At 44.4% G+C, this 16,357-nt stretch overlaps 1 protein-coding gene across 6 annotated transcripts in view; it reads left to right on the plus strand.

Moving 5' to 3' along the window:
• The window catches only part of COG2 (component of oligomeric golgi complex 2), a 47,102-nt gene that overhangs the window by 19,367 nt on the left and 11,378 nt on the right, over nt 1-16,357 (plus strand). For 4 of the 6 annotated variants that reach the window (XR_016388010.1, XM_022553235.3, XM_022553233.3 and 1 more), the window contains exons 8-14: nt 636-760; nt 4,343-4,469; nt 7,781-7,920; nt 12,180-12,241; nt 13,465-13,616; nt 15,227-15,424; nt 16,282-16,354. Coding sequence is in view for 5 of the 6 variants with exons in the window: in XM_022553235.3 (XP_022408943.1) it covers nt 636-760; nt 4,343-4,469; nt 7,781-7,920; nt 12,180-12,241; nt 13,465-13,616; nt 15,227-15,424; nt 16,282-16,354 (877 nt within the window). In the remaining variant the exon portion in view is untranslated. The remainder of the gene's footprint in view (nt 1-635; nt 761-4,342; nt 4,470-7,780; nt 7,921-12,179; nt 12,242-13,464; nt 13,617-15,226; nt 15,425-16,281; nt 16,355-16,357) is intronic. The other 2 variants (XM_089897389.1, XM_089897390.1) reach the window with 2 other exon arrangements.

Consider the following 16,357-nt stretch of genomic DNA (forward strand, 5'->3'; position numbering starts at 1 on the left):
GTGAAAAAGACAAATTACCTACACTATTTCTTTATCACTAAGTGAAAATGGTTACTAATTTATGCCTTTGTTTTTCATTGAACTGAAGCTAATGTGCTAAATTAAAGAAACGTTTGATGTTTCAGTGGCATATTAAATAAACTGTGGCCACATTTTAATTGTATTTAAATTCGTATGCTTGTCATTCGCCTCTTGATTCTCAGCCTTAACACAAAAGATAAAATAATAATAAAGTAAAATAAAATATATTCCCTTCCATCTTCCTCTGTCTCAAACCTTCCCCTAATCTGAATAATGGTATTTAGAAGAAGAGGCCACGGTCAAGACAGCAAGGAGCTGTTGTCATGGGAAATCATCGTTTTATTTCGTTTTCAAGCTCAGGAGGGAAACAGGCGAATGTGTCTGGCTTTTCAGCTTCAGGCCAGTCTCTGTCACCCAGCCTGTGTCTCCCCCAGGTCAGAGCTATGCACCCGAATCCTGGAACTAGCTCTGAGTGAGGCTGTTACTGTTAGGAAACATGTCAGCTGGGGAGGAGGGGGGCGAGAGGAAACACACTTTTAAGGTTTTCTTTCTTCTTTTCCCTGTGGTATGTAACTCATACTTGTCTTTTTTAAAAATGATGCTCCTTTTACTAGGTGATTGTAGAGCAGATTGTCGATGCTCATCCGAGTGATCTTCAGCTCATGTACAGGAAGCTCCTGGAGTTCGTTCCCCTCCACTGCCGCCTCCTTCGAGAGGTCACGGGAGGAGCCACCTCAAGGTAGTCTGAGCAGCTGTTCTCAGAGCTCCCGCGGTCCGGGGCTGCGCCTGGGAGCCGCTCGTGCCCTGCTGGTTATTGCTGTCTCGTGTGGACCGGGTTCAGATGCCCTTTCCTGTCTGTGTGTTAGCACAGTGCTCTGAGCTGGGCAGGGGCCATTAGCCTCGTCTTACAGAGAAGGAAACTGTAGTGGGTGGAACGGAGGTGAATGGTGTGTCTCTCTTGAATCCACAGCCCATGCTTTGCCCTTTCCTACACTGTCATTTCCCTAAACTAGGTTTGAAATAAAAGTTGGTTTCCTTCCATTATCCTAATGTCATAATCTGTTAATAATTATCAATTCAGTTTAATTCAACAAGTTTTATAAGATGTTAATTGTGGTTAAAGTCATCTTCAGTTTTCCCTCCTTTTGTCTGATTTCCATGGTTTTCAGTTCTGTTTTGTAAATACCCCACTGCCTTCCACCACTGCCACTGTCCTGGTCCAGGCCTTTGTCATTTCTCTGTCCACAGTAACAGGTTTTCCCCACCTGCTCGCACGTCTCAGTCTGCCCCTCTGCTGGCACATTTACCCACAGTGCTGAGATTCATGCCCTGCCTTCTTCCTAAGTCTTTAGTGGCTTCCTATTGCTCATTGCGGAAAATGCAGGCTTCTTGATCAGCACACAAGGCCCCTTGTGCTCTAGCCCCGGTGGTCCTCGGGTGGGGCCCTCTGCTCTGTGGTACCCTCGCCCTGGTGTTCTCCAGCACACAGCTGCACTTGCCCGCCCCAGCACACGCTGGGCGGGTCTGTGTTTTTCCTCGGAGTCCCCTCCGCCTTTCCCAGTCCCTCTTTTTGTTGACCTGTCACTCCACGTGAAGCCCCAGCTCAGATGCCACTTCCTTCAAGAGACCATCTTTTACCCTGATTCTACCTTTAATCCTGTTCTCTGCAGGCCATTGCACGTCGCTCTCACTTTTTCCATCTCAACAGCGTGCTCCCCTCCCGCATGGCCCACACCTCCCTCCTGGCACGGTGTCTTGAAGGCAGTAACTACCCAATGTTTGCAGGGTGAAAGACTTAACCTCTTTACAGCATTAGAAAGGCAAATGAGGTCCCTGTCTTCATGGAGTGAACGTTATATTTGGTCTTGAATTTTTGTTCTTTGAAAAGAAAATACACTGCTTGACTTGTGAAGTACCCTATTTCCACTACACGATTTCAGATGAAGCCGTGTTTTGCCACTTTTGCTTAGTAACATGAAGATTTAGTTGGATTTGGATTTGGGGTAAGAATTTAATAGAAGTCATGGGGTAAAATTAAAGAAGCCACAGTTATGAAACAACCAGTCATTAGATTTGACAGGCCTAGTCTTGGTCCTGAAATGTCAAGTTGCAGAGCCTCACGTGCTCTTTTCCATGGTTTCCAGTGTGGCAGAATTCATGTAGACGCCTCAGAAATCTGAGGAATCTAAACTGTACCTTGGTGGGCCACCTGCATTTGCTTGAGGCCCCGTCGTCCCGCCGCTCCTCACCTTCCCTTGCTCATCTTCTGCCTCCAGGTGCCCTTTATAGCTGGGGACACCAGCGATGTTCAAGATTTGTCTTCCGAAGAACGTGGATTAGCTTTTCTAACTGTTGATCTCACAGATTTAAGTTTTCTCTTTGGGGCTTTAGTTAGACATTTACTTTGGGAATGAGGTGATCTTGTCCTTCAGTGTTGTTCAGATTATGTGCATTTGTATTTTAAAATCTTCAATTCTGTTCCTTCTTTCTTCCGATACCTTAATAGAGCTACTTCTTATTACGATTGAAAGTATATGATATGACACATGGAATTGGGTATGTGGGACACAGGCATCTTCTTTCCCTCCTGGACCCTCCTCCAATCCTGCCAGTAATTTCTCATCAGTTCCTACCTGTTATAGAATGAGATTATCTGATAGCTCTTTCTGAACAGTAAAGCTGAATAAGCTCTTTGTCTTGATAGTTTTTGCTAAGCAGGAAAATTATGAAAACTTTTTACTGTTTATTTTTAATTCTTATCAGAATGTTAAATGCCAATTTGTTATCACCACTTAGCTACACAACTCCCCGTTTTGCTAAAAAATAAGACCGTATATTGCATGGATGATCAATTTTAAAGACAGTTATCTTAATATAGAGCATATCAATAACGGAGCAGTCAGAGTGGGTCGATCAGTGAGATGGTGTTGCTTAAAGCTACTTACAGGTCTTTAAGTTCAAGAGAAACTTAAGGAACCTGCTTTTTTTGTTTATGTACTTGTGTATTTAACCACTATTAACATAGCACTTATTGTATGCTAGGCACCATCCTAAATGCTTTACAAATATTAATCCATATAATGACCCTGTGAGGTACGTATCATTATATCATCCCTGTTTTGAAGATGAAGAAACCAAAACACAGAGAAGTTAAATGACCCAAAATTTGAACTCACGTACTCTGGCTCCCGAGTGCATGCTTTTATCTCAGTGTTGTCTCTCATCTAAGTTTGTGAATTAGAAACCCAGAGTCCAGCCTTTTGGCTAAAAATGCAGAATAAAGCATGCACACACAAAAAACATTCCCGTTATCAGTTTTTTGTATTAAGATTTGTGATCGAGATTTTACGTAAAATAGTCATAGAACTTTAGAACTGAGGGTAATCTTAGGGATAGCTGAATCAGAAAGTTGTTAGTAATTGGGCAATTAGCGTGATTTATAGTGCTTTAGAGTTGAGTGGTGTTAAGGTTGAATACAAGACTGCTTTTCTTTTTTTTTTTTTTAAATATATGTGCTGTCCTGTAGGCATTATTGTTCCATTTACAGAGCACAGGCAGAGCAGATGTAACATAATTCTTCTTTTTTTAAAAAATATTATTTATTTTTGTCTGCGTTGGGTCTTTGTTACTGCGTGCGGGCTTTCTCTAGTTGCGGCGAGCGGGGGCTACTCTTTGTTGCGGTGCGCGGGCTTCTCATTGAGGTGGCTTCTCTTGTTGCCGAGCACGGGCTCTAGGCGCACGGGCTTCAGTAGTTGCGGCGCGCAGGCTCGGTAGTTGTGGCTCGTGGGCTCTAGAGCGCAGGCTCAGTAGCTGTGGCGCATGGGCTTAGTTGCTCCACGGCGTGTGGGATCTTCCTGGACCAGGGCTCGCACCCGTGTCTCCTGCATTGGCAGACGGATTCTTAAGCACTGCGCCACCAGGGAAGTCCCACAAAGACTGCTTTTCCTGTGGTATTAAACTGCTTCTTTTTCAAGACAGAGTATAAACATGGTAGCCCATTTTAGGGGAGAAAATTGTGCCAAGTTAAGTCGGTGTAGTTTTCCATTATCCTTGACCCCAGCTTGCTTACTACTTGATAGATAGATGTAGGAGTCAGGACACAGAGGATGTGTCAGGTTCAAGGTGAGAATGAGATCAAGGAGTGAAATAGAAGTTTGGGTCTAAGAACAAACTAATTGACAGATACCGTTTTTTTAAAAAGGTTGAAATAAATTTTAGGCTGAGGAACTTCTATTTTAATAAAAGCACCACAGTGGAATTTTGCTTTTTGGAAGTAGAAGATTCTGGTGTATTTGACTGAAATTTTCCTCTTATCTTACAGTGAAAAAGGCAATACTGTTCCCGGATATGATTTTTTGGTGAATTCTGTCTGGCCAGAAATAGTACGAGGATTAGAAGAAAAATTGCCCTCACTTTTTAATCCTGGGAATCCCGATGCCTTTCACCAGGTACCTTTTCCTCCATCGTCTTGATTCTTGAAGATGTTAACCTGAGACTTTAGGATAATCATATCTTTTCTGCACAGTCTTGGTTCTGTGGTTTTAGGAAAAACCACAGTTTGAGTTACGTAGCAAGCATTTACCTTAAAACACGCACTGTTTTATTCAAGTCATAGTCTCTGATAACTCCAAGGAATAAGAATATTTTTTAGAATGTAAAGTAAAATTCAGTCTAGATGCAATTGGGACTAGATCTGAATATTCTAATTTTTAAAAAGATCCTAAGGACCGTTAAAAGCAAGGCTGTTTGCAGTTGTTTTCCATGAAAAATTAAGTTTGTAGATATCTACTGTATCGTTTTGAAGGAAAACGAAGTATTGGATTGGATTTTAAAATGCAATATGTAAGTGTCCTCTATAATTTGAAAGATTAGGAGGCCTCGATATTTTCATTTTTTTTAAAAAAAACATCATTTAAAAGACTTCATGGTTGATATTTCAGTAGACTCATATGTTAATTTTCCGTTGTACCATTTTTTAAAGATAGTACGTAGGGTCCTGGAGAAGAATAAAGGCTCTTGGCCAGGTGGCCTGAGTCCATGCCCAGCTCCCCTGCTCAGTACTCTGTGGCTCAGCCCCTCGGCGCCTCTCCTCTCCTTCCTGCTCTGGATTTTGATTTTTGGGTTTTCGATTGTTTTATTCAACATGACAATCTTTGTCTTTTAATTAGGTAATTTGTTAAATTTACAATGATCGTAGTGACTGATATATTTGGGGTTTCTTTGGTTCTTCCTATTTGTCCCATTTTTTGTCCTTCTTTTCCTTTCTCCCTTCTTTTTTTCTTTCCTTTTCCGCCTTCTCTGTATTTTGGACTTTTGGGGATTTGTTTTCCTCATTTATTCTGTTTTTCCCCTCTACTAATTTGGAAGTTCTACCCTTTATTTCTTTATGTATTAAGTAACATTAGTGGTTACTTAACAGAATCTAAAGTTCACTGGTGTTTTTCAGCCTCCCAAACAGCACAGGGATCTTAGAGTACTTTGATGCCAGTCACCCCATTCCATAGTATCTATTACTGTTTCCAGGGTCTTATTTCTATTTTGATTTTTTTTATCCCCCAAATTGGGCGTTATTTTTATTGTTTTACGTGGTCGTCATTCTCCTCTCAGAATTATTCCACGTGCTTATCATTTCCTTTGCTTCCTGTTCCTTCTTGGATGTTAGACCTTTTTTCTTGGATCATTTTCCTTCTTCCTGAAATTCATCTATTAGCAGGGCCTGTTGATAATAAGTTTCACTTCTTTGTGATAAACCCTCAGTTTGTATGTCTGACAATAACTTTATACCTTTTGTGTTTGAAAGGTAGTTTTGATGGAAGTAGAATTCTCTGCACTTTGAACATTGTCTCTTGACTTCCGTTATGAAAATAGTTACTGTTGTTTCTTTGTAGTTATCATGCCGTCTCTCCCAAATCTTGCCTGTGACTCTAGTGTGCTGTTTCATTATGAGAATCTAGTGTGGGCTTCTTTTTCTTTATCGTATTTAGGATTTGTTGGGTTTCCTGAATCTGAGGATTGGTGGTTTTTTAATCAGCTCTGTCTCATTTTTATTCATTAACGCTTCAGTTGTGCTTTTCTCTCATTCCTCTATTATTTTCTTCTAGAACTTTTGATTAGACTTCCTCACTTTATCCTTTGTGTTTCCTGAATTCACTTTTTAATTTTTTGTCTCTTTGTGCTCATTCTGGATAATTTCTTGGGACTTTGCTTCTAGTTCACTGATTCCTTCTTCAGATTTGTCTAAACTCCTTTTCACCTGTTTCCAGTTTACCCTTATGTTCGTTTCTAGAAGTTCTATTTGCTTCTTTTTCTAACTCTGCTTGGTCAAATTGCATATTAATTTTTAAAGTGTAGAGAGGCACAAGGTGAGTGTGGTGAGCCTGGGGCCTGGTAGACTTCAAAACAGGTAAGACAACAAATTGGGAGCTTTATTATCCCAGAAATACCACTGATCTGTTCTCTTGGCCCGTGTTACAGTGTGTTGAACAATATGAGGTCTTAAGCATTAGCTGTTTAAGACCCTTTTCATTCCTCTTTAGAGAATCATTTTGATCGTGTTAGGCTCAGGAGATTTTTCAGCTCAGAAATGAAGCTTTCTGATAGAGTGTCGACTTTAGAATTCTAAACCGATACTTAACGTTTGCGGGTACAAACATTTCTTGCAAGAAATGCTTTCAGCTTTCAGTTTTAATGGGACATGCTTTTGTGAAGAGAAAAATATTTTTGTATTTTTTCAACACGCATTATATGCAGGGGTATAGTTTTATCCCAAAAGGGATGAGTAATACCTTTCTTTGTCTCAACTCCACACATGTAGACCACACTCAGGGGATTCAGTAAGTGTAGCTCAAAACCAGTTGAAAGAAATGGAACACCTGTGGTAGTGTTACTGCACTAAAATTCCCACATAAGCACAGACATCATCATATTCAGGTGATCGGTTTGGTGACCCAGAACAGAGTCCCTCTTAATGAGAAGCGCGTGGGAAGTCCTGCGGTGTCCTCCCCAGAGCCTGGGGACTGGGGAATAGAGCCCTCGCCGAAGGAATGTGCAACTGCAGTTTTGCACTGCTGGCTGGCGAGGGTTCTGTTTCCTGTTTCCTTGCTTTGTTTCTGGGTAAATTCTCTCTGAGCCTAAGCAGAAGAGGAAGCGTCATTTATAAAATGGGGGATGGTATAGAAGTAGTTACCGGGTAGGGCAGTTTTCTGGGTTAAAGTAAGTAAGACAGTTTTAAGCGCTGTGTGAGGATGATAAATATTAAGTAAGTGTTAGCTTCTGCTCTTAATGGTGGTGTTAGATTCCTCCTGTCAGTCTTCATGCTGTGCCATCTATAAAAAGGATGTAATTACTCACATGGTTTGAGTCTTTCTTTCCTTTTTAAAATTTTCTACTTCTTCTTCTGGAGAGGCAATGAAAATTATACCACTTAATCTGCAATCTCTTGTGATTCCAGTGGACTGGGTTAGGGGTGCCCTAGAAGATGGGGGAGAGCTGTCGCTTAAAGACCACTGGACTTAGGATGCCTGGGTCTCCTGACGGGCTTGCCACCTAGGACCTTGAGCACGTCACAGAACCACTTTGGGCATTACTTGATCTTTAAGCGGGGACCTTGGAAGGAAGATCCCATAAGGTCCTTATCAGATCCAGAAACTATGATTCTGTGTGTTGATCTTTATCTTGATTACAGCTTTTTTCACTATATGATCCCAGTTCTGGTTAGTTCACTTAAAATGAAAATGCCACCTGTTTGTTCTTATTTTAGAAATATACCATAAGTATGGATTTTGTAAGAACATTTGAACGGCAATGTGGATCACAGGCCAGTGTAAAAAGATTAAGAGCACATCCCGCCTATCACAGCTTCAATAATAAGTGGAACTTGCCTGTGTATTTTCAAATAAGGTCAGTAATTTACCCCCCCCCCACCTCCACCCTTCTAAAATAGAATTTGAGCACCAGTTAAGTATGTTGGCTCCAGCTAACAGCCCCTTCTTGATCATCATACTGTTCTTTGGGAAACAAAATGTAGAGTGGAAGTGCACAGGAAGTATCGTGATTGCCAAAGTTCTGGCTTGTATGACAGAAAGATAAGTCTTACTCCTTGGTCATTAGACAACTGAGAACACTAGACTCAGAGTGAGCTAGACCAGGCCTGGCTTCATTCCCACGTGCTACGTCCTCGTTCGTCGTGAAGAGACAGAAAGAGCGGGTCACCTAGCAGCTCTTTCTCCCCGTTTTCCTCTCTCATCACCTGCTTCAAATAGCAGACCTACCCTGCATTTGTTGTTTTGCTCATCTGGAACATTTTTTGTCCTCAGAGGGAGTTGGGAGAAGTATTCTCTCTTAAAGTAGTCTCCGTAGCTGATTCCGTCTTAGCAATTGATAGTAATTCTACCTATTGTTTTGGATTCCTTTATAATACTTTGTGACATTTTTTCTCTCTATCTGGAAAACGGTGACACTTTTCTTCCAGATGTCGTAATGATATCACCTGTGTCAGTAAGTGGTTCTGTAGACTGGGGAAATTTAGGATAAATTCTTAACAATATGTGTTCCCTTAGAAGAATAGGTGATAATAGCCATTTCTGCAGATTCCCTTGAGTGAGATCACGGTAAGCTCCTCCATAGAACGGCATTAACGAGAGCATTTGAGCTAGAATGCTCTTTAAAGACTCAGGCTTTTTGTTTAAATTGTTGGATGTTTTCATTAATTATGATGCAGTCCTTCCCCAGGGTTCTAAGGAATAATTACAGAGGGAAATATACTAAGAACTAGATACCTTGATTTGTAATTACTCACCATGATTGAGAATGTATGTAATCACCTTTTGATAATGGAATCGTAACTGTCAGACTGTTAGTAAGATGCCCTTTTACACACAATACTGGGTTTTATGCTTAATTTTTCAAGGTTACATTATCCTGTAGGTAGGAAATTAAGTATTTTTTTGTGTGTAAGATACTCATGGACTGCATGGGAAGTAATCATTACGTGATGATCAAAACTAAGCCAGGGCAAGAAGCCCTTTTGGTTTGTGAGAAGAATTTAAAATGGTGAAGCATCATTTTATAGCGTAAGACTGCAGTAGAGAAATAATGTTTCAACTGTCCCATGTCTTTTGTAGTCCAGGTTCAAAGTTAGATTGCTTTAGATATCCAATGCCATCAGCCCATACTCCCGTCTACTGCCTCCGAACCCCTCTTTTCTAGTCATTTTCCCCGGACCCTAGGGCCCCATGCTTGGTAATCTTGCACTGTCACCTTGCTTCCTGGAGCTCTGGGCCCCGCAGGGACGGCACAGCCCGGCCTCGGCAGGTTCTCCTCTCATTATACGTTCTCTCAAATCTGGTGATTGAGCCTTAAACTCTGTCGGAACTCAGCCAGCTCCCTGAAAGACGTTTTCACCTTCAGCAGATTTTAGCCATAGCATTCAAAGGGATTGGTTAACTTTTCTTTGTAAACAGTTTTATTTAAAATGTATAAAATTTTTTTTTAATGTATAAAATTTTTAAAAAATTATGTTTGAGTTATGAAGTGTGGAACTTCATAACTTTCAATACATTTGTTTTTCCATTTAAGAAATAAATTCAAGTAATACTTTCTAGGACACCGTTCTGTTGATTTTTCTCAGGCATTAGATTGTTTATTCTGAGGGATGACAGTGTTTTGCGAACACCGCTGGGGTCAGAGTTGTAGTGTTACCTGATTCACCTCAGGGTCATTTAAAGTAAGCCTAAAGCCAGTGGGGTGATGATGTGTTGACATGTTTCTAGGAAGAAGTATTAATATTGCACCCCCAGTAACAGGTGGATGCTCCCGGCTCTGACTCTATGCCTGCATCCCCGTCACCTTCAGGAAAAAGGCAGCCCTGGCCCACACACACCGTTCTGTGAGCACTTGTGCACCCCTCCTGCCCCTGGTACCCCACTGTGTCTGCGCTTCATTTGTTCTTACAGGAGTATCGGAAAGTAGGCTTAGGACTCCGTTTCTCATAGGAAGAGATTAAACGTACATGTGCGCAGAACGGTCTCAAATGGGAGCGAATCAGTGGCTGCCTGGAAACTGGGCTGGTCGCCCTTTAACTGCCACAGGCAAAGTGTTAGGTCTTTTTTAATTGAAATCTCGCTAGAATGTTATATGCTCCCAGGACGGTCACATGTGTGTTCTGTGTCTGTCACATTCAGCACGCGCTGAGCATGGTGTAGCTCCTTTATGACGTGGAGTCCGTGTGGCACTAACGTACCTTCCTTTCCCTCCACCCTCCGCAAGTGTGTGCCTGCGCGAAGTAGAGACATGCGTTGGGAAGTGCGTCTCCAGACCCTCCCCAAACCCAAATGTAAGAATTTGGGAGTGTTTGTATTTGGGGTTGCCTTTCTTACAAATCTCCTATCAAGAGTAGAATAGCATCCCATATACACATGAAGACTACAGCACAGCTTTTCAAATTCCACCAAAGTAACGTCTCACTTTGTTTCTTTTCTAAGAAGTATAACGTATCACTTCAATCCTGGAAGTTACTGCCCAGCAAGGCTGTGCCAGGGGCTGGTGCTGGGCTCCTGGCCCTTGGGGGCTAAGGGGACAGCTGGGTCACGTGACATAGACAGCTTTCCTTTCAAGGGTCCAACAGCTGGTCCCACACAGTCAGCCCGTCTGTGTGAAATGCGCTGGTGTCGGGTCTGCTGCATTTTTCTTGCACTTTCTCGTTTGTGTGTTTATCAGAATTGTCACAGACGTACATATAATTTTATCCCGTGTCTTTACTTACACTGAATTATACCTGCTCTTCTCATGGCTACAGAGCTTCGAGCTGACCTCTCTTCATGCTGCGCTCAGCATGGATGTGCTGCGCGTTTACAGGCCCTTCCCTTCCTTGGGGCCTGGTGTTCCCTGTTGTGAATGGTGCTGTGTTAGCTGTCAGGCCTTTTCCGTGTTTTGCGTGGATTTGGAGGAAAGGTGGGCTGAGGGTCTGAGGCTGACGCAGGTGCTGGTTTGCTCCCTCCACTGCGGGGCAGCCTCTCCCCGTCCTCACTGTGCTCGGGGCCACCGCCTCCTTCGCTGGGCCCCGGCGCTCTCTTCTGTTCCCCGCTTGCCTTCTGTCACTTGCTCTCTCTCTGCCTCTCCCTGCTGCTTGGAGACACTAGCCTTTCGCAGGCTTCACAGGGCAGAGGGCGAGTCCTTTCCCTCCCTGTGGTGTAGGGACGCTGCAGGCACCGGCCAGCTCCAGTGGCCAGGGCGGTCCAGAGTCCTCCGCTGTCAGCCACTCGCACCTTTGTGGCGGACGGGGCGGCTGCTCCTTGTGTGAAGTGCTTTTACTCCTGAAAACCAGTCTCTGAACTGCTTTTAAAAAGCACGTGAGTGCTATCCAAAAACCAGAATTACGACTTCAGTAAATTGAAGCATGGGTCAGAATGTATTGCTAGCAAAGGAACTAGCGGGTGACAGAAGAGTGTGTGGTAAAGAAAGTATGAAGACGGAAGAGCTGTACAGTTGGGAAGAAAGGTGCTGCGTAAGCAGCCAGTTAAGGAAATACGCACACACACAGTTTTCATTTCAGAGTCACAAAAATGTGTCCACACTAGTCATTAAAATAGAAGTCTGTGACAGGATGGTATGAGGGGACAAGTGGGCCAGCAGAGGAAAAAGAAAACCCATCAGGAAGCAGATCTTGAGCCTCAGGGCCAGTGGGCCAGTTACCATGACAACGTGAGAGACCCGCAGCAGATGTTCGAGGAGCGCCAGGCAGAGAGCTGTTCTGGTGTAATCGCCTCCACCTTCAGTGATTTTTCTCAAGCTGCGAACGAAGACACAGAATGCAGCTTTCCCATTTCTTAGTTTGGGGGACATTCACTTTCTTCTGACAGGGCTGATGTAAGGGGACTGGAAAAACCAGTCTTACGGCCTTGAAGTGATTACCTGATTATAGCCGGTGGGACTTGCCAGAAATGGCTTCGTAGTGGATTAATTGAGACACGTTTTATTTCCTGCTCGGTAAAAAAAAGTCTGGAGAACAGGCATCAGGGCTGGTGCGGCATCTCTGACAGCGCTGACCTCACCAACAAGCCAGTGGAGGAAGGTCCTGTGTCGTGGGGAGAGGGGAGGATGGGTGGGACAGCCGCCTGCAGCAGAGAAAACAACAGTTTACGCTCTTGTTTTTCTCTCAGATTTAGAGAAATAGCGGGATCCTTAGAAGCAGCACTTACAGATGTCCTGGAAGACGCACCAGGTAACTTCCTCAAAGTGACAAATGACAGGCTGTCACTGAGTTAAGCAGGCTCACCAAGTCATCTTGGGGATCTCAGTACCCTGGGGGCACTTTCACCTTTTCCTATCTTCCAATAAGTTAGACCCAAAGATGTACTTTAACTTCTTTTTTTAAAAAGGGTTTATAGGGCTTCCTTGGTGGCGCAGTGGTTGAGAGTCCGCCTGCCGATGCAGGGGACACGGGTTCGTGCCCCGTGAGCCATGGCCACTGAGCCTGCGCTTCCGGAGCCTGTGCTCCGCAACAGGATAGGCCACGGCAGTGAGAGGCCCGCGTACCGCAAAGAAAAAAAAAAAAGGTTTATAGAGCTTCTTGCTGTACAGAGATGATAAAAACGCTGCTTTAAGAACACAGGAAGGAGACCTCATTTTCATTCCTCAATATAACATGTCAAGGGGATATAACTGCTGCTGTGCTTAAGGGAGCAGCCCTTTTTGTAGCCAAGTGGCCACGCTCCGCTTCTCTCCGAAGCTGAGGTGAAGGACCAGGGTGGCCTTCCCTCTGGGGGGGGGGGGGGGATGGCTCACAGCGGGGGCTCCTTGCCCCGGGCCTCCAGAGCCCTTGGGCCAGTGCTGGGACAGTGCGCAGGTGACCAGGGTTAGGATACACTTTGCAGACACGTTTGCATCATTTGTATCCCTACAGCCTCGTTCACCTGTGTCACGTTGTAGCCATGCCCGGTGGCCACTCACCTAGTAGGTGGCTGTTCCTATAGCCACAAGGGTCTTGGGGCAGCTCCACTCCACTTTCTGCTCCCTTTCGTGCAGCCAAGTTCCATCTAAACTGTACTCTTTTAGCCTCAAAGTTAGTTTCCAGCTGTTTTTGCCAAAAATGGCCATATGTAATCGACATCCTGTGTTGAAATAGCATATTCAGGAGGGAAGGAGAAGACAGGACAAATTCAGAACCGAAGATGAAACCCTTGCCAGTGACTGCCTCTCCAGCTTGTGTTTGTTGATTTGGTATGAAGTGCCTGCCGACTGATGATTTCTGAATTCCGTTCATGTTTAATGCTTATCAGATGCCTGGGAGGGGGAGCCATGTAAAATTAGAACCACCTCCCTAAAGCTTTGCTGACAACATAGGGTTCTTGAGAAGGCCGCTGCCTTCACTCTTGGGGTGTACGTTGAAGATTTTAGCCGTTAGCCCTTCAGCTGAGATTCCTTAACCGTATGTTTTTTGTCTAGCTGGAAGTTCGTATTGCCTCTTGGCTTCTCACAGGACGTGGAGCAGCCTGCAGAGGTGTTGGTCTGACCAGATGTTCTTGCCGTTGCTGGTGCATCGTCTGTGGAGACTCACTCTGCAGATTCTCGCGCGGTACTCCGTGTTTGTCAAGGAGGTGAGGGCTGGCGGGTGGCTCATCCCTAATCGAGGCCGAAACGAATTAAAGATGGGTGAAGCTGAACGTGCTGGGAGTCTTAAAGGCCGTGTTGTCATGAGAGGTTGATGCGGGGACTGCAGGCCAGCTTCTCAGTTGCTACCCAATTCCGCTTCTGGGTTTCCTTTTCACTCGTGCGTGTGGCCTCGAGGGGCGTCTGCTGTCACGTGGTCAGTGCTTTGTCGTTTGGAAAAGCCCACACTGGCCACCTCGTTTTTCCCTTCTGAAAACCAGGATCTTTGCCTCCAGACTAAAACAGAAATGCTCATTCAAATGAAAATGATTTTTAAAATGCGTACTTTAGTACCTAGTCTTTGGAAGTGTAAAAACTCCAAGTGGCTGAGATTAAAAGGTAGTAAAATTAATTAACCTTCCCTCCATTTCAGAAGTAGTAGTTGGATGCATTAAGCGTCCGCACGCCTCTGATGGTTTATTAGATATTGTGCGTAAAGCCACGGGAGTACTCGTGTGGTCCGCTGCTGAGCCCCCAGCCCTGCCAGGCCCTGCGCCCGTGTCTCAGAGATGCCTGCTGCACGGACAGCTCAGTGACAGACGCACCCCCCGGCCACAGCAAGGTGATGAGTATAAAAGATGTGAGCGGAAGCTTAGGGAAGACGACACGAGGAAGGCCTCATCCATGGAGGGGAAAGCACTCTGCCAGCTGGAGCAGAGGGCCTCAGTGGAAAGAGCGCAGGCTTGAGACAGCGTCAGACCTTGGCTCTGCCGCTCCTTATCTAATTTCGTGGTCTTAGGGAAATTGAGTCTCAGATTCTTCATCTGTAAAGGAGGAAAACAGCTTCTATCTGTGCTTGTCGTGAGGAGTAGAGAGAGGTTTGACCAGCAAACTGATAACCAAGGGGCCTGGCAGACAGGGGCGCTCCACGGCAGTTCCTTTCCTCCTCCGCCTTTGCCTCTCTCTGCTCAGAGGGGTCTCAGGAGGCCACCGTGCTCCATGAAACTGTTCACGAAGACCGTGCAGCTCCTGGGCACGGTCGGGTTGGTACACTTCTGTTAGGCCTGGGCCTGCTACGCCACGCCCAAGCAAGATGCTAGCCAGCAGTTCTTCTCACATCCAGAATATTCCATTCTTTTCTCGATCCCAGTGCACGTCTCGTAGGTTTTTTTCCCTTGTAGCAAAAATCCATTATGCAAAGAACACTTCTGTCGTTTGTGTTATTTGAAGCATAATTAAGGTTTAGATTTTGATTTTTTTACCCTTACGATGATGATAAATTTATTAAGCAGATACCGTAAATTATTTACCTTAAGCAGTTAATTAATTTTTTAAAACCTATGATGTTCCAGATCTTAATTTTCCTTTAGTTGAGGGGCCTGTTGTTTCATTTCTGCCTGTTACTTAAGGAGGGGAAATGCACATGGGGTTGCAGTTTGTCCTGTTTCTCTGTTTTCCACACCTGCCTGGGGAGAGGGTTGTGGTGTTTTGTCATGAGTGAACTTTCACTGAATCCTTTGTAGACAGCTGACATTTTATGGTGAGTCATTGACCTGTATAAATGCTCATGTATCTTGCTGGTGGAAACACATTTAATCGTTGAAACCCTTTTGTTCAGCTTTTACTCAGGCCCATCTCTAATGAAAGTGCCAAGGATATTAAAAAGCCTTCGGTAACTGGCAGCAAAGATCCTTCCGTCGCCCAAGGAAATTGCGAAGACCGAGGAAGCGGCCCTTCCGAGACGAAGCCCGTCGTCCCCGTCTCCAGCACTCAGCTTGTTTACGTGGTCGCAGACCTGGACAGGCTTCAGGAGCAGGTGAGCCTGCATCCCGGAGGAGTTCGAAGTACCGGCTTCAGTGTTTGCAACGGCTGGCCTCACGGGGCTTAGAACTGTGGGCCCAGGGCACCCTGAGAGCACGTCCGTTCACCTCGCTTCTGGGTGTTGCTCCCGTTTCCCTGCCCGGCGTGCTCGCTCCCCCGTGCTTGCCAGTCCCGCCTAGGATGTGCTAGCCCGGAGCCTCGGCTTCCCTTCCAGCAGTGACGCCACGGTCTAGCAGCACGCCAGGCACCGCCGTTTTTTGCATTAGCTCCGCTTACTCTGTGCAGGCATGACCTTTAGTGGTTGGATTTTAATCGTTTCTAATTCGCTTACCCAGTATTTCAGGGTAATATGTAATCTTCAGTTATACTTTGAAAGTGTTGACCTATTAACACTTCTTCCTGTTTTCTCCAAATAGATTCCATGTTCTTGCTTTTACCATTAACAGAACTTTGTGGGATGAATGTGTTTAAGTGCTGTGATATGTAATTCTGCTTTTCTCAAGTTTGAATATTTTGTGGTGCTTGGACAGATATTGTATGTTTGGAGCAAAAACGTGGTCTTTACCACGCGTTTTTTTGGTACTGGGGAGAGCTGCAGAATAGAAAAGGATTTCACATGTTTTCTGGGTCTGTTAATAGCCGTGAAAATGCTGTTTTCCATGCTGTTGGATTCTTTCATAGTGAAAGCATTAATTAGGAATTTTGTTTTCTTCTGATGAAAACCACTGGAAGTTCTGAGTTTAGTTTTATCGTTCATTAGTAATATTCTAGAGTTCGTAGATGCATAAAGAATTGACTCTTCCTTTGATTTATAAAAAGTAACTGAATATATAAAGTGCATATTTATTTCAGCTTCCAGAGCTCTTGGAAACAATCAGGCCAAAACTTGAAGTGATTGGCTTTAAGAATTTTTCTTCTATCTCAGGTA

The sequence above is a fragment of the Delphinapterus leucas genome, chromosome 16 (genome assembly GCF_059928025.1).
Source record: "Delphinapterus leucas isolate spDelLeu-1000000601 "Yukka" chromosome 16, BTC_Dleu_Yukka2, whole genome shotgun sequence".
Taxonomy (NCBI): Eukaryota; Metazoa; Chordata; class Mammalia; order Artiodactyla; family Monodontidae; genus Delphinapterus; species Delphinapterus leucas.